Raw genomic sequence first — 23,015 nt, 5'->3', positions numbered from 1 at the left:
TTTTTTTGTGTATAGTTCGGTTTTAGTACAGTCTTCTTTCTCTTTTTGATCAACGGCGGTTCTAGTATAATATTTTTATTCAAAATCCGTCAAAATTTAATCGAAACTGTTATATTTATTACAAAAATGTTAGTGGAGATTGCAAACAAAAATTCATTATAACAATCATAAATTAGAAAAGAATATAACACATGGAATCGATGACAAGAAAAAAAGAACACATGGAATCATCGCCTTGGATATTCATGTTTTTATGTTGAGTATAGATTGTTTTTTAGTGGGTTGGATCCATTTAGATCATTTATTTTTGGGTCCGGATCTATTAAAATCAGTTCTTTTCAGTTTAGTTTCGATTTTTGGACATAAGAATTTTAGACCAATCTAACTAGTCGTAAAGTTTCTGTTCAGTTTTGGTCAAATATTTTACTGTCGGTTTTGGTTGGATATTTTTGGATCGGTTCTAATTTGGTTTTTTGAGGCTAGGTAAGATGTGCAACCATAATGGCTGTTCCTTATATCAAAACACGTTCCTTAAAAAAAATCACAAACAATTGCATACTACAAACAATAACACAACCAACCTCTTCTCATCTAAATGTTACACCCTGTTCTTCAGGAATGTGCAATTACGCATCCGCTTCTTGATTGGAACGAGAACTCGAGGAGCCAGGTTTTGGAGCACCGTGCTTCCTGTTCTTCCTGATTCTAGCTTTCTTGGCTTTCATCCTGCGTTTCTTCTCAGCTGAATCTACCCATGTGTAATCCGACGGTATGAGGAAAGGGTCCACTTCATCGTCCCTGTACCTGTTACTCTCGCAGTCACTTGCTTGGCCTCCACCGCGAGCACCTTTCATCCATGACACCCATGACGAATTATCTGATGACTTTGCATCATGAAAAACAGGACTAGAAGGAGGCGTTGAGAATTCCTCAGATGGTTGGAGCTCTTCGAATTTAGTAAAAGTGACAAGAACACGGACTGTTGGTATAATGGGGATTGCAATCTGCACAATCAGCAGAAACATAAGATAGGCTTCAAAGGTGATTAATCAATAAAGGGGTCAAAAGAGATTCACCTTAACAGGGAATGTTCCTGTTGGTAGTTTTGTGGTGAGAAGCTCTCTGAGCCTCCTCACTGCTTTCACCTTATTGGCTAATATGTCAAGAAGAGGAAGAAGCTCGTCTGTCTTTAGAGGGAAGTCAGGTGTTAACCATAACACAGGTCTTAACCCTTTCTTGTACTCACTTTCACTCTTCTTCTTCTTGGCATTGCCTTTGTTGTCCTTTGTGGTATCATCACATCTCTGGCTTTTCCCTTTCTCTGATGCCAACTTGGATCCTTTCTTAACCTTTGTTGCTGTATTATCTTCACTACCACCATCACAACCAGGTTTTAAGCCTTTCTTATTCCAACCAAACCACCCTTTCTTCTCCTTGAGAGAACCACCATTCTCCTGGTGATGATCATTCTCTTCATCCACCTCCATCCTCAAAGCAGAATCCAACTGCTTTCTCTCCTCAGAGGTCAACACATCCTCAAACCCATCGTTCTCACCACCATTCGCCGCCACTCCATCAACAGCAAACATCTCCTCATCACTCACCGCACCCGAAACGCTTCTCGACTTCACACTCACCATCACATGCATCATGTCATACACTTTCGCTTTCCAGCTCCCAACGCTCTCCGTCCTCTCCTGCCGTCTCCAATTCGCTTGAGGAACCAACTCAGCTTGCGTTACATCAATACCAGGCCTATACATGTTAGTCTGAGACATCTGTTTCACCTCGTTAGCAACTTCTGCCTCCGTAGGCTGGGCCCCCGCCCCTTCCAGGGCGTTGGTCACTTCTTTCTCCTTGTGAGAAAGAACAATCAACGCCCCGGGAGGCAGCGACACCTTCCCATCATCAGAACCATAACCGTCTCCCAAGAAAAGGAACGTCTGGTCTGATCTTTGGATACGGAACCCATCAAAACCTGCTAGAGTCATGTCAGCGCGGAGGTTGCTCCCGCGCTTCCATATCCTGTAAGTATCCGAAGGAGCTATACGGCCAACAAAAGGAATCACTGAGCTTTCGAAATGGAAAGTGATCTCCATGTAAAAGTCACGGATCCTAGAAGCAGAAGCTGTTATCCTAGGGAGCCTCCTGCACCATTTGGCCCAGGCTAGAGGCTGGTAATGCCTTGCAATGATCATTGCAATGGCTTCCTCTCTAGTGCACACTGCTTCCTGCAACGCGCTCCAGCCGTTCTCGTTCTGCAGGCTCCAGTCTGCGCCGGCAGACATCAAAATCTCGGCGCAGACTGGGTCGCGGAGACGGACGGCTAGGTGGAGAGGGGTTTCACGGTTGGGAACGTCGCGGCGATCAATCACTGCAGTTATGGAATCAGCATTGGACTCGGCTTGTAATGACTCTGCCTCGTTGGTGACTTCACCGGCTTTGGATAAGGTGGGGAGGTTTGTGATGATTCTTCTGAGAGCAGTATGGTCATGAAGGACAACAGCTAGGTGGGCAGGACTGTGTGTGTATTTAGAGTAATCTTCCATCTTTATATCAAGAGAGGTTGTTGGTACACTTTGTTGTTCTCATCTATTCTCCTTCAACTACTAACATGTAAAGTTTTGACCTTTAACCAATGAGCTCCACACTAAGCAACCTATAGACTCTGAAGAAAAGAACCCATCAGTATAATTGCAAGATTGAATTGAAAGTTTTCAACTTTAGCTGAAACAAATCTCAAAAAGTAATGCCCTACATAAGCTAGCTGTTCCAGTGTTTGATATCTTATAGCAAAAAAAAAAAAAGCTTGTGTCTTTATGAGAGATTCAAGAGAAGCAGTCATGCCTCTACTTTATTCTAATTCATTTGATTCTTGGTGAAGGTCACAAGATAAGAACCTGAGGAGAGAGAAGGGCCTGGGGAATCCGAAACTGGAGCCGCTTGAGTCCAGAGGAAGAGAATGTGAACGGTTGGTAATGATCGTGCAACGACAGTTCGATCTAGCGACCGTATAAGCTTTACTCAGATCTCTCTCTCTCTCTGTCTGGAACTTGGTTGGTGCCATTTGGTTTATGCTTTACGGTTCTGTCATCTGTGGAGGGAGGGAGTAAGTGATTACCCTCGGATTTGGAGTTTATTTACGACTTTGCCATCTGATTTTAGCTTTACATTTACAGGGTGGCTGTTTCAGCTTTCTATGTTCCATAATAGCTTAAGCATTAAGCCCATCACTCTCTTTTAGTATAAGTGAATCTGAAAAAGGGTTAGGATTGTAATTGCTGACTAAATGCATTCAGTTACAACATATCTCAAGAGACAAAAGATAGGTTGTACGGTTTTGGACCGGTTCTCTAGAGAATTAGGACAAAGATCCTTGTGGTTCCCTTCATTGTCTTGTGAAATAAAATCATACTCTTAACCAAATATGAGCACATGTGATAACACTATAAAACAACTAAAACCTGTAACTGACTTTCTTGGATTCCTCTCAAGACAGAACCAACCAACCAACAAAGAACAAAAAAAAAACATTGCATTATTGGTTGGTTTCCACATTGTCTCAACAACTGGAAAATGATGAAAATTAACACATCTACAAAGTATAGACAAAATCCATAACATAGAAACATCAGCACAGTGAAGATGTAAAACAAACCCCATGAGCTAGAGGATTATTAATAAATAGAGAACTATTGTATAGTTTAGATAGAAATTATAGAAAATCAAAACTATCGTTTCAAGTTTCAACATAGAGGATTTCCAAAGATACTTCCCATTGTTGAGGAGGCAATGACTTTGTATCTTCTGTTCTGCATGATTTAACCAATCAACATTTGCACAACCTTTAACTTCAAGAGAGAGAGAGAAGAACCCAAGGAAGCTTTACCTTTTATGAACTCAGAAGGGAGACTCCAGGGACTCATCCCAAGCCTCAGCACTTCCATTGGATGCATCTTCAACATCTTCTTCCATTGAAAGCCGTATGTACTCTCTATGTGCAAAACGGTCCCACTCTGTCAACGTTGGGTTCTCCCGCTCCTGTTTCCATTTCACCATTTTTTTAACAATGTTATAACAGAACCAAGGAAGTATCAAAGGTTATATATCAGACAAGATTAGTACCTGACGGATGAGGAATGGATCCCGTGTTTCAAACGCCATAAACTTGTTAAGATTAAACAGGATGTTGAAGACGTTTCCAGAGAGCTTGGAGCCCTTCAGGTCATGGAGCGTTACATAGCTCTCGTTCTGTGGAATGAAAACAAGAAACATTCAAGCATAAGAATATAATAAACCACACTATCATCATCATCAAAAGACATATTTTTTGAACCTCTGGTCCGATCATATCAATCATCTGACATAAGATATCCTCAAAAAGAACAGCCTCTTGCGCCATACACTCCATTCGACGCAACTGCTCCTCATAAAAGAACTGCATCTCATTTCGCGTAATGATCCCATTCCCATCCAAGTCTATGCACTTAAACCTGATACAGTCTATATGTCAGATTAAAAAGAAAACACTCAAAACGCTATCTGTTATAGCACATTACGCCACAGCTTACCAGTATTCAAGGCTAGGCTCTGAAGATTTATCTTCTTCAGCAAGTATGAAATACACAAAATCCTCATACCCCATTTTCCCTTCGACTTTGCTAGTAAACTTCCTTCCAACCTGAGTATAAACCAATTTTATTATCCACTAAGAGAACTGTTGAAAGGGAAGCAAGGATCAAGCTCTTTTAGACTAAACCTGGGAGAATATTCTGTCGACAATCCGGAAAGTAAGAGCATGGTTTCCATATCTCATAAGGTTTTCTTTGTCAATCAGGAAATCGTGATCCGTATCCAGCTCCCAGAACTTGCAGTATATGACATAGAAATGCTCATATGAGAAGTACCTAGTTGCCAAAGTTAATAGAAAAAGTGTTTAAATGTCAAAATGAAGTGAAACAAAACCATATATACAACAATAGCACAAACTCTGTTTTTCTCAGTACCTCAATACTTTGTTGATATCTTCTTCTTGGTCAGCATGAATCATTGCATCAATTAAGTTTCCTCTCCTGAGCTCCCTAAAAGTAAGTCGACCATTTCCAGATCTATTTATGTAGTAGAATATTCTGTAGGTGACAGTTTCAGCTGGCCCAGAAAAATATATAAAAAATGAGATAAAATAGAATAGTGGCTAAAGTGTATACTAAGTTGAGAGCTAACCATATCTTTCTTGGAACTCAGGTGTGGTTTGCAGGAACTCTAGCCCAGGATGTGTCGCCAACAGTTCTTTAAGTAGTGGTTTGAAATCATCCTGCCCGGAAAAAGAAATACAAAAGTTAAGAACTGAAAATGCAAACGTATGAGCATTGGCAAATTAACTCACTAATATGCCATTAAAAATTAAAATTACCTTGACAATGAAATTATGATTTTGCTGCTTTAGTATCTTAAAGATTTGTGTAGTTGTGTCCATTATCAACATGTTCCCGTTAACCCAATAATCAATAAATGCTTCTCTGCAATAATCAAACATTTAAAACACAGTTATAATCGGTTGTTTCAATATCATGATCATCAAACTCATGAGCCAGGAGGCTTAAAGTGAAACCATAGAAGCACATACCTAGTAACAAAACCAGTGTTGTTGACATCGATCTTCTTGAAAAGTGAAGTGGAGAAGAAAGATGGGAGCTTGCAGATTTCTCTGGTGACTAACTTGAACTCTGAGTATGACAAATAAAAGTATTTAGAGTATAGAAGGCAGGCCTGTGTAAATGTTACCTTTCAATATTATCAATGTTTAGATGCTTTATATGGAATTATTGATTAGGCGGACGCCTAAACCGATCTTTTGAGCTACTAAATCTGTTTTAAATCATTCTAAAAAATCATTTTGTTTAGGTTCGATTTGCCAATTAGGCGGATGCTTAGACCAATTTCTAGAACACTTAATATTATTATGATGACATAAGAGTTTACCTTGTATTTGCAATCCATCAATGTGACCATAGAAAAAATGGTTGATTCTAAACATACATTGCTCTTTCATCTCACTTGGTGGTGGGCGACCATTTTGAAAATAAAACTGCATTCACGTTTCTTACTTGCATTAGTTTACATAAAGCACAAGAATTGACTAATCAAATTCTTTTTTTTGAAGTGTCAAAAAAAAAAAACCTGAGGCATAGGCTCTTTAGCAGGCTCTAAGGTTGTTGGTTTCAGCGAAGAGCCTAAGTTAGAAGGACCAGCTCTCTGCCTCGTCATACGAGGTGAGCCACAGCTCCTCGGCGAAAGCGGAGGAGCAGCACTTCCCGCAGGAAACATTGATGGTATAGAATTGCTGGCGGCAGAACTCGAACCAGATGCAACATTCAAAGTAGATCCAGCTAAGGCATCATGAAGCAATGTTGCAATCTAGAGCAGAAAAAAAACACAAAAAGTTTGAGACTTTTAGATTCAATTGAATGAAAAGAATCGAACTTTACATTAACAAAGGCAGTTGAGGCAGAACAGAGTTGAGAGAGAGACAAGAAGTGGAAATGTCTGTCTGTACCTGTTGATGAGCTTGGGGAAGGGAGAGCCACTGGTCGAAGAGGCTTTGTGTGAATCCGGGTTTTGAGGTTAGGACAAAGGAAGACATCTCTTGTAGCTGAAGCAAATCGGCATCAACGCGAGACATGTCTATCGCATCAACCATACTCATTTTTGATTAGTCTCAATCGAATTAACACACTACGAAAATAAGAAAGAAAATAAAACTGAATCGAGGGAGCTGCAGATCTTCTCAAGTGATCGGGAATGCAACAGAAAAGGTAAACTGAATCGTTCGTTGTTCGCTGTGTGGAAAGAGAGAGATCCCAAAAATAGAAATAAAATAATGTTTCGTTGACTTTTAAAATAAAATAAAAATCAGACAAGATGGGATGATCTATTCATTCGGTTTGATGTTAGATATTTTCCTGTTCTTTGTTTAGTGTAGTTAGGGATGAGATTTTTAACCAAACCGAACTGAACTAAAATTTCGGTTAGTTTGGTGAGAAGTTCGGTTCGATTCGGCAGGTGTACAAAAAAAAATCTAGTTTCTGGTTCTTTTCGATAATCGGTTAATTCTGTTTTTCAAAAAAAAAATGAAAACCAAATTTCGAACTGGACTAACCAAATTGACAAAATTTTGAATCGAATTAGCCAAAATAACCCGCCGACTTTGACATATAATTACAAACAAAAAAAATGGTTAGTTTTGGTAAAAAAATTTAAAACCAAACTATCAGTATACCATAACCAAACCAAACCAAACAAAACTTTTTTTATGGTTCAATTCGGCAAAATTTTAGTCGAACCAAGCTTCCCAAAAATAAAATTACACGAACTACCCAGACCAGCATGCCTAAAGGTAGTAGACATCATCTTAGTTCATTATGTTACGAATGCAAGCAAATATGAATAGGCATGGGCAAGGAGCAGATATCCGCAAAATTTGCAGTATCCATGATCCTCTCTGTCCTAAACGAATATCTATATTTGTGATTTGTTTTGATCCAGAAAATTCTGGATATCCGTAATATTCACGGATTATTTGATTTGCCAATTATATTAAAAATTAAAATAAATAAAAATAATATATAAAATTAAAATTAAATAAAATATTTTTAAAATATTAGTTTAAAACAAAATTAATAATATCATACTAACAAACTAACAACTTTTAACAAATATTAAAGCTGAATTCAATATTAACAGGTCTAATAAAAAAACTCATATGTTAACATTTGACTTAATAAAAAAATTAAATTGGATATGCAATAACCAAATTTTTTTTTTAACACAACTTAAAACTAAAAAATTAACCAAACTATATCTAGAAATATATGGATTTAATCGGATATTCGGTTTTCAAAAACTAATATTTGTGATTTGCTTCATTTTTTACGAATATCACATTTTGATGTTTGCTTTATTTGAAGTTTTACGGATATCTGAAATTTTCAGATCGGATAAAAATGAATAACATATTAAATAAAAATTTAACGGATAATTTGTCCAGTCATAAATATCAAATCGTATGAATAACAGAACAAAAACTTTGCTTTTTATTCTCATATTGTTATTAGTTCAAACCTTCATGAATAACAAATCATTTTGTACAACAACAATACTTGGAAGTAGGGGGGATTCCAAAACCAATACAAGAACCATCTTTGTATGCCTTATTCAAACAAATGGTTTTGCACTCTTTGTCGCCAAGTTTATCGCTGCAAGGATTGAAGCAAAGTGTATCCAAGGGTTCGTCCTGTGCAAATGTGCCTATTTGAAAGAAAAAGAGAATTCCTTGATCATATATTAACACAACAAACACAATTATTTATGATATATTTCATACCCATTGTTTTATACAATCAAATATTCAGAAAGCTTTTATGAAAACACAAGGATTTGTATCATAGTAAAAAATATATTCACAATAATGTAAAAGAATTGCAAATATGTATAAATACCGGGGGCGGTTTCAATTGTTTGGCAATGAACGGAAGAAACCACCATGAGAACGGTGAGGGTGAATGCAATCAACATTGTTGAGAAATTCATCTTCATATAATATAATTATAGATTCTAACACGGCTTATCTAATTCTTGTTATGTTTTTTTTTCTTTTCTGCTTATTACTTCGAAAGAATGTATTAGTTTATTTATAAATGCACAAAAAAAATTTGGTCATCAACCATGTTTATAACCATTAATTATGCATATACTCGTACAATATATATAAGGTATGGTCAATTGACCATACATTTTCAGATGACCACAAAGTTTTGTGATATAATTTTTTTTTTTTTTGAATAACTTTGTGATATAATTATCCATATGAATCTAAATTTAAAATGTTTTCCTTTTATGTTTTGTGATATAATTATTGACAAACAAGTCAGGTTACTGATTTGGTGAGAAGCACGTTCCTGCTATGTTTTAGTCATATAAAGCTTTTTTTAAGAGTTTTAAAACGTAAATTAATATTGTGGAATTAGATATATCAAATTTACTTCGTATGTATAAGTCTAATTTTGTTTTTGTTTTTCTGAATAACTTCCGTTGAGATGTGGCTCCACAATTGATCAAAACAGGGTACATCAACTATACAATGGTAGCTGGTTTATCCCATTCTCAGCTTTTAACATATGGACCAACATAAGATAGAGCTTGTAAGGATGATGGGTGACTATGAAATAGAACCAAAACTGAGTTATCTCACAACACCTTTCGATTTTGACCAAGCAAATCCTATGTTACGCTTCAAATAGCTTTCCTCTCGCTGGTTCCATTTACTTTTGCTGGTTTGGATAGTAGTACTCGCTTTCGTCTCTATTTTTTAGGGCTATCAGCCAATATTGTACATCATCATCATACCCTTTTTGTACTATTTCGTTTTGCATCAGTTTTAATACCTTCAAATAGACATTTGTTTCCGTTCTTCCGTAATATCTATAGAATCCAAGGTGTCAGTGATCTGATTTCTTCTAGGACATCGATTTGTTTTGACATTTCTGTAAGTGAAACATATTCTCGTATATAGAACCATAGAAACCTATAGCCGGTAACTGAACATGCTGAAGTGGCCACACTTGTTGAGCCATAGAACATTGAAAGTGTTTTGTTGACCTTCCGTTTTCTTTTTGTAAACAGAGTTAAATAATTGGAACTTTTCGCTGTGTGTGTTTCAGGTTCTTCTATGCTTCTAGTGCATGTATTTATCCAGAGTTTAATCAGCTGGAAACTACCAATATGAAGAAATCAGATGTCTTGGCCTTCAGGTTTCAAGTGTTTTTTAATTGAGTAGCCTCTTATGCTATTGATCTTATAGTGGTCCTTCCACAATATTTTCACCATCATCATCTTGATGTTGTGGTATCATTTCTTCACATTACTATCAATAAACAATAGGCAACTGGAGATTGTTAAATATTAAGAATCCTACACTGACTAAGAATAAGATTTAACTATAGAAGTCACATGGCACCCTCTCCAAATGTTTATTCGGTTTGGTTGTGTGTCTTATTATGACATAACTTCAATATATACATGTAAAGAGATTCCAAAAGTAACCAACACTTAGCTGCTGAAATCATCATGTATCATCCATATTCATCAATAATTTCAATAAGACCAAATAGCAGAGACAACTGGTATGCGACTGAAATTCTCAAATATACAATAATTCAACTCAAACATTATGTGAATCTAGAGAGTGGTAGCAGAATATACCGGTGTGGATTCGAGCAACTCCGCAAATCTCCCGAGTATATCTTTTAAAGCATCCATAAACTCCTCTTCTGTGGATGCATCAGAGGTTTCTTTATCTCTCTTAGTCAACTGAGATTGTATTGTCTCGTAGAGAAGAGCTACTGATTCGTTCTCTGAAGATAACGGAGGCAATCCCAACTCTTTTCCGTTCTCTATCATCAAGTTCTTTATAAGATCTGCTCGTCCTTGGTTGTCTTTCCATTTAGACTCTTCAAGAACCGTTTTCTCTACGAGACACTTGAGTGTCTTCTCGTCTGCCAGAATCTGAGAATATAATTTGATCGAGCTGGTCAAAGATCCATGCTATGTTATAAATAAAGGAGAGTGTGGGGCTAACCTTACGAAGCTTTGACCCATTGAAGATCTCGACGTTCTGGACTATGGTGATTGGTTTCTCATGAAGGACGTGTGCTATTTCTTGTAGAATTGGCTGTAGTAGCTCTGCAAACTGTGCTTGTCCTAGCTTTTCATCGCCATCAGCATTGTGCTTCTTAATGATGTCATCTATGATGGGAAAGTCTGTTCCAAACAAACTTTACTGAGTTAAAACACCAGAATGGGAATGAAAGAAACGATTCAAAGGGTAAAGGAATTGTTGTAGAATGTAGAATCAGATATACATCATGACATACTATACGAGGGTTGACTTTGATCACGTGAGATGGAGGAAACTATGCAATAAATAAATACATGAAAACTAAAAAATTTGTAAATCATTTACGAGGTTGATTTTGCATTAGACCAAACAAAATAGTCAAATCCATGAACTTGCTCAAGATGGTAACTGTAAAAGGCAAAAGAAAGAAGAAACCTGAGAGTGGAGGGACACCCATCTCAGCACCCATGAGCGAAAGAGCTTTTCGAATCTGGCTCTTGGGAAGCTTCCCTTTATCTTCTTCATCCAAATCAGTGAAGAGATTCTCTGCCAACATTGCAAAATCATCCTCATCCTCCAAAATCAGCTTCAACGTGCTCCCATCCAGAATTGAAACCACAACTGGAGTATCTGTAAGAAAAAAAATCAACTCTACAATCAAAATTTAGATCACAACTAGAACATCTATAATAAAAAAATATCACTCTACAATCAGAACTGAAACCGAGCATTTGATTCAATCAATCTATAAACAAAACCTATTCTCTTTTTTTCTGAATTATTTTTTTTTTAAATGACTAGGAGGTTCTGTGTTCGTAGACGCGTGCATCCTCTAGGGCGAGATCCAGATCATTTTAAATTCATTCTCCTTTGGAGAAGAGACTTCTCCCAATAAAACTTGAACCTATGACCCCTTAGACACCTACTAAATAATCTAATATTCTAACCACTAGGCCGACTCCTTGTTGGTAACAAAGCCTATTCTCATTCTTACAACAAAAAACGTAGGCTAAAACCAAGCGAAGACGGCCCAGTGGTCTTGAATACAGTTCGAATCCCGCTGGCCACTGGGGGCAAAATTTAACATCCGGGCTTCCCGGCAACCGAGGTGTACTCCGTAGGCTAAAACCAAGCGAGGACGGCCCAGTGGTCTTGAGGGAGCTTAGGCCCCAATACAGTTCGAATTCCGCTGGCTACTGGGGGCAAAATTTAACATCCGGGCTTCCCGGCAACCGAGGTGTACTCCGTAGGCTGCCACGGACACTCGCCGCTAGTCTTGATCCATCTCAGTGGGGGACAGGATACACCGGGTTACTCAAAAAAAAAAACGTAGGCTAAACTCTATGATCAACATCAATCAACGCACACATGATCCATTGCGGCTTACATCTATTTGATCAGATACGATTAGTGGAGTGAATTCAATCGCTGATCACACAATAGCGTGAAGGGGAAGGGATGATCCGGTTACCTGTAAGAGCATCGGCGACGGCTGAGACGAACACTCCGAGTTTCTCAGTCGCTTGTTCTCTATTAAACTCCGCACGTCGGAAGCTGACGTCATCTCCCGCGGATACTCGGGAGATCGCAGCTTCTTTGATGTGTTGCGGCAGTGAGAGCCCCGAGAGAGATTCAGAGACCTTGGATTCGGAGATTTCGAGAAGCTGAGCTCCGGTGACGCCGTGCTCGAGCTCCGGAAGGTTGAGATCGATGGATCTGAGCACCGCACCGTCGAAGATCGTCAATCCCGCGTTCGACATTTTGCTCAGAGAGAGAGAGAGAGAGATTACCTGTGACTTTGAGAGGTTGGGCGACGGTGAAAGACCGTTTTTAAAAACTTTTTTTTTAATTTAGTCAACGGAAACGCTGACTCGCTGTCCTTAACTTTACAGATAAGGGCCGATATTACGGAAATATTACGTTATTACCATTATGGGCCTGCTATAATGGGCTGCTACCATACCACACAGCTCATATGTTAAATACGGAGATCATTTTTCTCAGCAACATATTTTAGTATTTTAAAATTATTGACCTAAATCTCACAAATATTGCAATTAAAAAAAACTGTTATTTTCTTTTTTCATTTTCTTTTAGTTTTTACAATTTTTCATTTTTTTATTAATGAAAACTTCCCTTAAAAATTCACCAGTGATGTTCTAAATTCTCAATATTCTTCATGTAAACAAAATAAAACATTGTGTCTTTTTCTAATTTAAAATTTTATATTTTCTCTTAAAAAGGAGTTTTTGAGTTTTAATCTGATGTCATATTTTCTAGCATTATCAGAAGAAGAAGAAGAAAAATTATAAGTGGTATGTTTAATAAAACTAGACTTCTTTTTTTTTAATTCTAATTTATTTTAGATGAGAATCTGAATATCTGGATAATAAAATGAAGGAAAAAAAAAAAACAGATAGCATTAGAACCAGAAGAAAAAAAAAGAAAAAACTAGAGCAGTAATGGCGACATCTGTTGCGACTCTATCTTCTCCTCCACCAGTTTCTTTACCTCTCTCATCATCTCGCTCTTCCCTATTCTCCAACTGCTTCACAGTAACGACCCGACCAAAGACTCGTTCTTTGGTAGCCATTCGACCGGAGCAGAGGAGAAAGGCACTCACTTGCAATGCCCTGTTTGGTCTCGGTGTCCCTGAGCTTGCCGTGATTGCTGGCGTCGCTGCGTTGCTTTTCGGACCCAAGAAGCTTCCTGAGATTGGTAAAAGTATTGGCAAAACCGTCAAAAGCTTTCAACAGGTTTGGTCATTAGAAAAAACTGATCGAATTTTGTGTTTCAAGTTCTTAGTTAATGGTTATGGGTTCTGTCTGAACTGATGTCAAGACTCGGAAAGATTGGAACTTGAATAGAAAATTGCTGGTTATTGTTATGGCTCTTAGTTCTTGGCTTCTGCTTGTATGTTTTGTGTTCCTTTTAGCTTTTGTCTTGGATTGATGAAGAACTTGTGGTGTGTGTTTTTGTTTGTTTGTAATGATGCAGGCTGCAAAAGAGTTTGAGTCTGAGCTTAAGACGGAGCCTGAAGAAACTGTTGCTGACTCATCTACCGTAGCTATGAGCAACAAGGCAGAGGAGAAAACTGAGGTTTCGTCAAGCTCCAAGGAGAATGTATGAAGAATGATGAATGAGACTTTAGGCTTTGGTTTGTTTTTTTCATGTAGCTACAAGGGTTTGTGAAATGAGTTTAGATCAAATACTCTTTGTTGAAGGAAGAAGAGTAGTCTTCCTGTAAGAATTGGCTCCATGGTGTTTGAATCTGTAAAGCTCTTCTTCTCAAGAGTACAGAGAACTCTCAGTAAATCAACATGCTAGAACTGAGACAAAAACAGAAACAAAAACTCAGGACACTCTAAGATCCTGTTCTGGATATTACAATTCCAATCTGTAGAACAAGAGTAATTTTGTCTACATGATTTATTCACTGAGGTAGCTTTTATCCTCTCTAACCCACCACTACGTCTTGGCTGCACCATTTTCACCGCCTTACTCAGCTTCTTTGCCGTCTTCCTCTCTTTTTCTAAGCGATCTCTACTTTGTCTTCGCCATCAGCATCATCATCTTCACTCTCTTGCTGTCTTTTGGAAGCTCATCATTACTCTCTTGTTTGAGAGACTCCTCTTTTTCTTTGAGACTCATTTGGTTAAATCCTATTTTAATATTAACATTTTTGTTTGAGAACCTCAATGGATCTTTCACCAATGCAGTGATGCTCTTAAGGTTATATTTTTTTACCGTAACCATCAAATCCATAACCAAATATTAGAAGTTCATATGCATACATTACATGAATAAGAAAGGGCTTCCTATCTTCATCTTGTTCCCTCTGCACAAGTATGTAGAGAGAGCCATTACGTACTCTCTCTATGTTTCATTTTACTTTTCTATCTCTTTTGTTCTTCCCTCTTCAGAGAGAATCTCTCTCTCTGTCCTATCTCACCAAAAAAAAACAAGTGTTTCAAGTTGAAACTTAAGAGTCACAGCGTATACACACTCATTAATGAGACTGCATCACAGAACATGCAACAGCTTGTGCCCAATGCCTTAATCTTCTTTTCACTTGTTGAGGATTGTCCCTTGCACAACTCAAATTCACAATGATTGCTCTATGTATATTTCTATTGACCATAGGAATATAAATCAACATTTAAAAGTAGGTAATGGAATAGCTCTTTTACCTGAATCGGTTTTTGGGCTACAATGTATGCTGCTTGAGGAAGCATAAGTAGAAGACAATGAGCGCCATCACTGCTACGCCTGCTACTAGGTGAAGGGAGAGGGGAAAGCTGCCTATTCATTTATACAACACTTATGAAGTATTTTTTAAAAAAATTCTAAAATAGTCTTGAATTACAACAAAGATTTGAGATTTTTTTTTTAATAAAATGATTTAATGCCATGGTAAATGGTATAAATGAAAGAAAATATTTGAAAATAATAGATTTATTTTCTTCATTTCTTATTAAAATTAACAAAAATGTTTAGGGATTTTTTTTTTTGTATTTTATTAATGTATTTGCCGTTCAAAAAAAATACCATTTATTTGAGTGGAATGGAATAGTTATTCCATCAATTATACACAAATAAAAACAAAATACAAAAAAAAATTCCTAAACATTTTTGATAATTTTAATAAGAAATGAAGAAAATAGATATATTCTTTTTATGTACTTCATTCATCTTTTCACATCCACTTTTATTTTATTTCACTAATTTTATTTTATGCTTACCATTTTTATAGTTTTGTAAATAATAATATTTATGGAATCCTCAAAAGTAGAATGTGAGAAATGCAAAGCATATACTTGGAACTTGGAAGCGAGATGATCCGTTTTAATCTCGTACTCGGTCAACGAACAAACCGGCGACGAACACTCTTCAGCTCTCTTACAACCGCCTCGAAGGGCTATTTACAATGCTTGTACGTACCAAGAAAAAAGAAAGTTTAGTTAAATCAAAAAGATCGATCGTGATCGCAATTGAGATTAAATGGCGATGGAAATAGCAACTCCGATTCATGCACCGGTTACATCTCCGGCCAGCAACCTCATCATATCAGCAACAACGGCCGTGGAAACTCAGAAGAAGAACAGGATTCAAGTTTCCAACACCAAGAAACCCTTATTCTTCTACGTTAACCTCGCCAAGGTAGTGCAAAAATATCCATTTATTTATCACAACAACGGTTTCTTGATGTCCAAGCAACCATATTTTATATATGAATCTCGTGAGTGTAAAAACTGATCATTTTTTTTTCATGTGTATCTGACGCAGAGGTACATTCAACAGCACAACGAGGTTGAGCTTTCTGCACTTGGTATGGGTAGGTTTCAACATGGCCGGATTTAAATATATATATATATATATATATATATATGCATTTTTAAGTCGATCTTAACAAAACTCTTTTTCGACAATTGTATAATAGTTTTTCACTTTTTTTTTAAATTTAGAGGTCAAGGCTAATGTGTCATATAGTTGTGCTCAGAACCGACATTGGGTTTCAATTACAATCATTCAATATTTAGTCTCCCATTGTTTTGTTTTTTTCGACAAATGTCTCCCTTTGTTTATGTGTGTGTTTAAAATACTTTTTTGAGTATTTGCAGCGATCACAACAGTGGTTACTATCTCAGAAATTTTGAAGAACAATGGACTTGCAACAGAGAAGAGTAATTAAGATTTCTCTTGAGCTTCATTAACATTGTTTCTTCCTTCATTTTTTGTTTCTTGAAATTTTCATTTGTGTGAAACAAACAAACAGGAGTTCTGACATCGACAGTGGGAATGAAAGACGAGAACAAAGGGAAGATAGTTCAGAAGACAAAGGCCAGTTTTTCTTTCTTTCTCCAATTGCTACGCTAAGATTTTAAGTATGTATTGTCGGTTTCATTCTTTTGTTTCTGACGTATACGTACAGATTGAGATTGTGTTGGCGAAATCAGACAAATTTGATTCTCTGATGACTCCAGCGCCGGAGGAGGAGGCGGTGGCGAATATGGGAGAGAAACCAATTGAAACTGAAGCTCGTGAAGGCAAGAAGGAGTGACCACCTAAACAGATTTCGAGGATTAGTATCATTTTCTTTATAACTATAACAAGCAAACTGTTTGTGCGACGACACATAAAAAAGAATGCTTTCTTATTAACTCAAAAGTGAAATTTTATGGAATGACAATGAAATGTTATGATCATATTTCATATACTTATTTGCGAAGTGAATTTGGCCTTAGTTGATAGGTGAATATTGTTGTACTTGTACTTCCTAAATATTCAGTCTTTTTTAGTTCATAGTTTACTTCTAATTAAATATTTTGTCTTTTTTATTTAGTTCATATTTTCTTCAAAAAAGTTTACACAAGTTACATTTGTTGAACAATGTAAAAATTTGAAATTTTATAACAAATGAATATAATTTTAAATCTTATGAACTAAAGATTGTTATTAGTAATAAAAAATTAAAAAACAAATATATTAAGAATTAATGGAAAATGAGAAAAGATATTGGAGTAAACTACATATTTATTTTGAGTTTATTTTATTTTAAAGAGAAAATTGACGGAAATCACTAGAAATAATGTAATGGTCCTTCATCTTCAATGAACTTTTTTGTTAAAGAAAAATATAAAAAAAAGAGAAATTTGAACCAATAACCAACAAAAAAATTATATTTCACTAACTAACCATTTCCTTCCCTCTTTACTTCCTTTTATTCCTATCTCTCTCTACCCTCCTCCTACAAAACCAATATTTTTTTCCAATATAGTTATTCAACAAATTAACCCTAAAAAAATGAGGGAGAACCATGTTCGGTGTTTCTATGGTACTTCATTTTGAAAAGGAAAATAAGTTTAAAAGTAGTATTGTCTAACATTTGAGGAATAGTATTCTCAATTTTGTTTTAATGTCAAATCTTTTTATTTATAAATAAATCCTTACACTTTATATAGTTTTATTTTATATCTAAGATTTAATATTTGTATTTATATTTTAACAAAATTATTAATACTTTCATGATACAATTATAAATTAATATAAATCATGGTATACTCTTTTAGAAACTAAACTTATGTATAAGCTTTAGTTAGAATAAAATAATATTTGAGTAAAATTTGTATAAATATAACGAATTTTATTAAAATTATTAATAATATAATGTATTTATAATATTAATTATTTTGAGAAAAAAAATAAACGTAACTATTGAAGATGTTCAGTGTATTTCTAAATACTATGAAACATTAACTTGGTATACAAAAAAAAAAAAGAGGAAATTAGATTAAGTGGTTTTTGTTTTTATTAGAACTCAATAGTACTGTCACTTGCCTTTAAGCATTTCTCATTATTTTAAAAACCCGACAGTTAACAATGCTTACCAAATTTTAGGCGAGAAAAGATATAAATTATACGTGGACATCACATGTTTGACACATCGGAGTTATGCTGTTATGGACTTTTGCATGTAAAATGTGTCTTTCTCATCTATTTTCCGTGCTCACCTTTAAAATTTCTATAAATTAATAATATTGATACTTTAGAATTTTATTAATTTATAAAAATATTAATTTATAAAAATTATCTTATTTAAATTTTTTATTTTAAAATATATTTATTTTAAGATATATTTATTCTAAGATAAAAAAATATATTTGATTTTAGTGTATAGACATTAATTGTTATTTTTTTCTTAAATTTAATATTTATATTAATTTTATTATATTATATTATTTTGTGTATATAATATATGTTGCATATAACTTAAATGTGGTTTTAGATATAATATTAATAAAACTCATCAAAATATATTAAGAGTTAAAAAATATAAAAATAATTTCATTGTAAATATAAAATAAACAATATAATAATAGGTTTTTACTTATATAAAATATGTATACATATAAATTATTAATTTATAATTTTAATGGGACCATATATTTACATAGAATTTTTTAAGAAATTATTATCTTATTATTTTATCGATTTGTGTCAAATTTTGAACCAACCTAAGTTGGGACCGGTAAAATTTATTAATTTATAAAAATTATTAATTTATCGAGTATTAATTTATAGGTTATTAATTTATCGAGTATAATTTATAGAGATTATTAATTTATCGGGTATATTTTAAAAAATATATAAAGAATTAAATGATACACATATATGGAGATTGGAGCGTAAGCAAAGGTCTCACGTCTCTATAATAAGCATGACTCGTCACGTGATCTCCTCTTCTTCACAGGGACATAGAAAGGATGAGACAGAAAGAAACCAACAAAACCAAACCCCAAACCCAAGAAAAGGAGAAACAAGACTCTCTCTCTCTTAAGAGACTTCATTGTCTCTCTCAGTCTTTTAACGCAAAACGACTTTTTGTGGAGGAGAGAAAGCGAGGTAACACACACAAGATGCACATCTTCAATACTTAAAGAGTTTTCTATATACAGAACAAGTGTGTAAAAAAGAAACAGATACAAAAAGTTTATATCTCCGCTCTCTCTTTCTCTGTCTGTGGGTGGCTCTTCTTTTACCTTTGGGTTTAGTGGTGGGGGTTCACTCTATAAAACATTTTGCAACATAAAAATAAAAATAAATAAGAGCAGTCAGGTTTTATATATAATAGCAAAAGAAATGCAACAGCACCTGATGCAGATGCAGCCCATGATGGCTGGTTACTACCCCAGCAATGTCACCTCTGATCATATCCAGCAGGTTTTCTTCTTCTTCCCGTTCGTCTGCTACTTCTATTATATTATCTTTTCCTTGTATCTATGCTGCTTCTATTATATTTATATATTATCTATGCTGTTTTTTGAAACTTTTATCCATGTTTCTTTGTATTTTAAAAGAAACCAGATGAAATTCTCGCTTGTAAGAGCCCCAGAGACCCCTTTATTTTGCTCTCTCAGACTCTCACAACATATTTAAACGATGGTTTTCTCAGAAAAAATAAAACTAAACTCATCATATTTTGATTATTGGGTTCTTTGCCATGTATTTTATACTTTATACTGATAAATTAGTTTTAGTTATACTATTTCTGTTTTGTAATGTTTCTATCTTCTGTATTGTGCATAGCTTCTCTTTCTTTTAGCATGTCACTAAATGATTATTTCAAGTTTTTCTTCTTGTCCAGAGAGCTTCGTTGTATCAATTATACATCATTTTTGCCCGTTTAGTTAGAAATCATTAGTCTAAACCGAACAAGCTTGAAAACTTGTATGTAAATATAAGATTTTTTAGGCCTGTATGTCTTTCCAACGGTTGAAGAGATTCTTTCTACTGAAAAAAAAAGTTTTAGGGTCCATCTGTTTGCGTTCTTGAAACATGTAATGAAAATAATGCGCCAGAACAGACAAATCTAGGGAACAGAAGCTTTTTCACATTTCATGCTTTCTTTCTTTGTCGTGTTTTTCGTGTTCTGGAAGTTTCATAAATGGCAAAAACCACAAAGCCATTTATGTGAATGCGGTGGTCCTGTTTAGATTCTTATCATTAGATCTATCTATGTGTTGTATTTGCAGTCCAAGTGTTCCTTTTCTTGCTTACATGACCAGATATACTTTGTGGTCCGAACGACATCTGGTCCTGTCTCACTTGTGTGGTCCTCAAATCTTTTAGAAAGAAAATCTTTCATACGCTTTTGTGATGTTTCATCGTTTCATGTCTTTATTCTAACAAAAAAAAAGATCAAGATAACACTGCACTGAATAGTGAGGTGATGATATATTGTTAAACTGTAGTACTTGGACGAGAACAAATCGTTGATTCTGAAGATAGTTGAATCTCAAAACTCTGGAAAGCTCAGCGAATGTGCCGAGTAAGAGCAAACTTATCTCCTTGATTTCATTTGTGTTATAATAGGAAATGATCTAATGGTAAAGCCTAATGGTTACAGGAACCAGGCAAGGCTTCAACGCAACCTAATGTACTTAGCTGCTATTGCAGATTCTCAGCCTCAACCTCCAAGCGTGCTTAGCCAGGTAAATCATAAATATATATATATATATATATTTTTTTTTTTGAAATTGAAACAAACTCATTGGTATTGTTGGTTTATATACATAGCAGTATGGATCTGCTGGTGGTGGGGTTATTCAGGCAGAAGGAGGTTCACACTATTTGCAGCAGCAGCAACAGGCAACTCAGATGTCTCAGCAGTCTCTAATGGCGGCTCGATCTTCCATGCTGTATGCTCAGCAGCAACAGCCTTATGCATCTCTTCAGCATCAGCAGTTGCACCATAGCCAGTTAGGGATGAGCTCAAGCACCGGAGGAGGAAGCAGCGGTTTTCATATCCTTCAGGGAGAGGCTGGTGGTGGGTTTAATGAATTTGGCCGTGGGAAGCCGGAAATGGAAAGTGGTGAAGGCAGAGGAGGAAGCTCAGGGGATGGTGGAGAAACCTTTTACTTGAAATCATCAGATGATGTGAACTGAAAGATTGTGAAGTTAGTGTGTGTTTTGGCTAAGTTGCTTGTTGAAGAACCAAATAACTCTTATCTACTGTGGTTTTTAATTTTCTCAATGTTTGTGCCCTAAAAAGTGAACTTTTCGTGGTAGTGTACCGTGTAACGTTGTGTCGTGACCTAGTAGTATGTTTTTCTTAAAAAAAAACTAAGGGTTATTGGTTGTTGTATTTTAATGGATTTGAAAATCCGAACTAAATCTAGTGTTATTGGTTATGTGATTTTCAAATCTGTATTAAAATCAGGTGTTATTCGTTTAATGATTCATAAATTCTATATCAAATGAAGTATTATTAAATCGTACGGATTTACTAATATATTTAATTTTATAATGGACTTGAATTGATTTGTTTGAATTTTTTAGTTAAAAATACAAAGACTCAAATTCGAGAGAAACCTCCGAATTTGCATATTTTATTTGGATTTATAAATACTATATGAATTTCTAAATCAATCAAAATATATAAACCAATAACACCGAGTCTTGGAGATCACTGGCTGAAATAAGTCCGGTCTAGTGGTTGGGTTGATGAGCGTAAACAGATTTTAACATAAGGCCATGACAAATTCATTCAGGCATGCAATTTGTTTTTATTATATAGAAACCTTTATAAATTAATAATGAGATTTTGAATTTATAGACGTTTTACTGTAGTACTTCAGATTTTAGAAATCCGAAAACACACAAAATGATTAAGAGAACATTTAAAAAAAATGATAGATGAATCAGACTCATTAAGACATCTCTCAGCCCATTCTATTTTCACTCTAAAATAAAGTTTAAAATAAAAATGCTTCAATGAAATTTTATTTTTTACTATATAATAAAGTAAAAGATATGTATAGGTTTTTTATTTTTTGTTCATCAATCTATTTTCACTTTAAAATAAAATATCATTTGAGTATAACTTAACTTTATTATAGAATCACTATATTTTAAAATGAAAATAAGATAAACTATTGGAGATAGTCTTAGATTGTTCAGATATTCAAGTTTGAAGTTACAGATCATACAAATGCCATCTCTTATGACTCAAGAGCTGAGTTTAGTGTGTTTTTTTTTTTTGGAAATTGGCTAGCTAATGCATATGAACACTTAATTGTCTCCATTTAGTAATTCAACATCACATTTAAAAATTTATGAAATAATAGAAAAAAATGATAATGCTAAATGTAATAGCAAGTTCAAATCAGAAATACAACAAAGTGATCAGAAGATAAAATCTTATTCTTCAAATGCTTCAGCGATCATGGAAATGAAGGCACTAAACTTACCTCCCCCTTCTTCGTCCCCACCATCATCTCCTTCTTCATCCTCCTCCTCCTCCTCCTCCTCCTCTTGTTCTTGTTCTTCTTCTTCCTCCTCTCCTCCTCCTCCTCCTCCTCCTCCTCCTCCTCCTCCTCCTCCTCCTCCTCCTCCTCCTTCCTCGTTTCCACCGCCTCCGTGGTGACCCTTAGGCTTAATCTTCTTGAGGGTGGCTCCAAGACCAACCATGGCTGCAGCTATCTTCTCTCTCTTTGATCCCTCTTTCTTCTTGTCTTCGTCTTTCTCATCTTTTGAGTGATGGTGGAGGTGGAATATTCCTCTATGTTTATGGGATTTTTCTTTCTTTTTTTCGGGTGATGACTCTCGGATGCCTCGTTCGACATGAGCAGTCTCCACGGTTTCATGCAACTGTTTCTCCATTTCTCTTACTCTTTTTGCCTTTGTGTATGTTTTGTTCTTCTTCTGAATCGTGGTTTGAGGTCTCTTGTATTTAACATGCGCACTTGTAATAAGCACGGTTCATGGTCGACTACTTGATAATTTATTATGATGTCAACCACTCTAGTGGGTAATGATTAATGAATGCAATGTTGGCACC

General features: G+C 35.3%; 8 protein-coding genes across 12 annotated transcripts; 3 read left to right on the top strand and 5 right to left on the bottom strand.

The window, feature by feature from the left end:
- Positions 1–479: 479 nt before the first annotated feature.
- On the bottom strand, positions 480–3,137 carry LOC125577695 (ankyrin repeat domain-containing protein 13C-like). Of its 2 annotated transcripts, none has more exons than XM_048739343.1 (3): positions 2,901–3,137; positions 1,077–2,668; positions 480–1,004 (listed from the first exon to the last, which is right to left on the bottom strand). In XM_048739343.1, exons 2-3 carry the CDS (start codon positions 2,547–2,549, stop codon positions 627–629), a joined length of 1,851 nt encoding a protein of 616 aa, XP_048595300.1. In that variant the 5' UTR covers positions 2,550–2,668; positions 2,901–3,137; the 3' UTR covers positions 480–626. The 2 variants fall into 2 exon arrangements, with proteins under 2 accessions (XP_048595300.1, XP_048595301.1); XM_048739344.1 differs by having other exon boundaries at positions 1,077–2,659; positions 2,901–3,107.
- Positions 3,138–3,517: 380 nt separating this feature from the next.
- Positions 3,518–6,897, bottom strand: LOC111200864 (serine/threonine protein phosphatase 2A regulatory subunit B''beta-like). 2 transcript variants are annotated; one of them, XM_022692294.2, is made up of 13 exons: positions 6,557–6,897; positions 6,181–6,417; positions 5,983–6,088; positions 5,627–5,726; positions 5,414–5,519; positions 5,224–5,314; positions 5,007–5,148; positions 4,760–4,907; positions 4,572–4,681; positions 4,337–4,493; positions 4,126–4,251; positions 3,890–4,041; positions 3,518–3,812 (listed from the first exon to the last, which is right to left on the bottom strand). In XM_022692294.2, exons 1-12 carry the CDS (start codon positions 6,704–6,706, stop codon positions 3,901–3,903), a joined length of 1,614 nt encoding a protein of 537 aa, XP_022548015.2. In that variant the 5' UTR covers positions 6,707–6,897; the 3' UTR covers positions 3,518–3,812; positions 3,890–3,900. The 2 variants fall into 2 exon arrangements, with proteins under 2 accessions (XP_022548015.2, XP_022548016.2); XM_022692295.2 differs by having other exon boundaries at positions 3,518–3,807; positions 6,557–6,889.
- Positions 6,898–8,090: 1,193 nt separating this feature from the next.
- On the bottom strand, positions 8,091–8,905 carry LOC125577694 (putative defensin-like protein 70). Its single transcript, XM_048739341.1, has 2 exons — positions 8,499–8,905; positions 8,091–8,307 (listed from the first exon to the last, which is right to left on the bottom strand). Exons 1-2 carry the CDS (start codon positions 8,593–8,595, stop codon positions 8,138–8,140), a joined length of 267 nt encoding a protein of 88 aa, XP_048595298.1. The 5' UTR covers positions 8,596–8,905; the 3' UTR covers positions 8,091–8,137.
- A 1,181-nt stretch (positions 8,906–10,086) lies between these two features.
- Positions 10,087–12,526, bottom strand: LOC111200862. The gene is made up of 4 exons (XM_048739340.1): positions 12,147–12,526; positions 11,111–11,305; positions 10,637–10,818; positions 10,087–10,563 (listed from the first exon to the last, which is right to left on the bottom strand). The coding sequence occupies exons 1-4, from the start codon at positions 12,433–12,435 to the stop codon at positions 10,237–10,239; spliced, it is 993 nt and encodes a 330-aa protein (XP_048595297.1). The 5' UTR covers positions 12,436–12,526; the 3' UTR covers positions 10,087–10,236.
- Positions 12,527–13,056: 530 nt separating this feature from the next.
- LOC111200861 (sec-independent protein translocase protein TATA, chloroplastic-like) lies at positions 13,057–13,976 on the top strand. The gene is made up of 2 exons (XM_022692290.2): positions 13,057–13,431; positions 13,673–13,976. Exons 1-2 carry the CDS (start codon positions 13,138–13,140, stop codon positions 13,802–13,804), a joined length of 426 nt encoding a protein of 141 aa, XP_022548011.2. The 5' UTR covers positions 13,057–13,137; the 3' UTR covers positions 13,805–13,976.
- Positions 13,977–15,612: 1,636 nt separating this feature from the next.
- On the top strand, positions 15,613–16,833 carry LOC111200473 (uncharacterized protein At2g34160-like). Of its 2 annotated transcripts, none has more exons than XM_022691677.2 (5): positions 15,613–15,835; positions 15,962–16,004; positions 16,297–16,359; positions 16,452–16,516; positions 16,608–16,833. In XM_022691677.2, the coding sequence occupies exons 1-5, from the start codon at positions 15,677–15,679 to the stop codon at positions 16,734–16,736; spliced, it is 459 nt and encodes a 152-aa protein (XP_022547398.1). In that variant the 5' UTR covers positions 15,613–15,676; the 3' UTR covers positions 16,737–16,833. The 2 variants fall into 2 exon arrangements, with proteins under 2 accessions (XP_022547398.1, XP_022547397.1); XM_022691676.2 differs by having other exon boundaries at positions 15,614–15,835; positions 15,962–16,010.
- Positions 16,834–18,912: 2,079 nt separating this feature from the next.
- LOC111200860 (GRF1-interacting factor 1-like) lies at positions 18,913–21,371 on the top strand. Of its 2 annotated transcripts, none has more exons than XM_022692288.2 (4): positions 18,913–19,396; positions 20,428–20,504; positions 20,583–20,667; positions 20,753–21,371. In XM_022692288.2, exons 1-4 carry the CDS (start codon positions 19,316–19,318, stop codon positions 21,119–21,121), a joined length of 612 nt encoding a protein of 203 aa, XP_022548009.2. In that variant the 5' UTR covers positions 18,913–19,315; the 3' UTR covers positions 21,122–21,371. The 2 variants fall into 2 exon arrangements, with proteins under 2 accessions (XP_022548009.2, XP_022548010.2); XM_022692289.2 differs by having other exon boundaries at positions 18,921–19,396; positions 20,756–21,371.
- An 862-nt stretch (positions 21,372–22,233) lies between these two features.
- Positions 22,234–22,974, bottom strand: LOC111200472 (protein FAM9A-like). Its single transcript, XM_022691675.2, has one exon. The coding sequence runs from the start codon at positions 22,835–22,837 to the stop codon at positions 22,376–22,378; it is 462 nt and encodes a 153-aa protein (XP_022547396.2). The 5' UTR covers positions 22,838–22,974; the 3' UTR covers positions 22,234–22,375.
- Between the last annotated feature and the right edge of the window lie 41 nt (positions 22,975–23,015).

Source organism: Brassica napus, chromosome A9 (genome assembly GCF_020379485.1).
Source record: "Brassica napus cultivar Da-Ae chromosome A9, Da-Ae, whole genome shotgun sequence".
NCBI classification, from domain to species: Eukaryota; Viridiplantae; Streptophyta; class Magnoliopsida; order Brassicales; family Brassicaceae; genus Brassica; species Brassica napus.
Note: the sequence above shows the minus strand (reverse complement) of the source record. Positions and strands in the feature narration are given on the sequence as shown.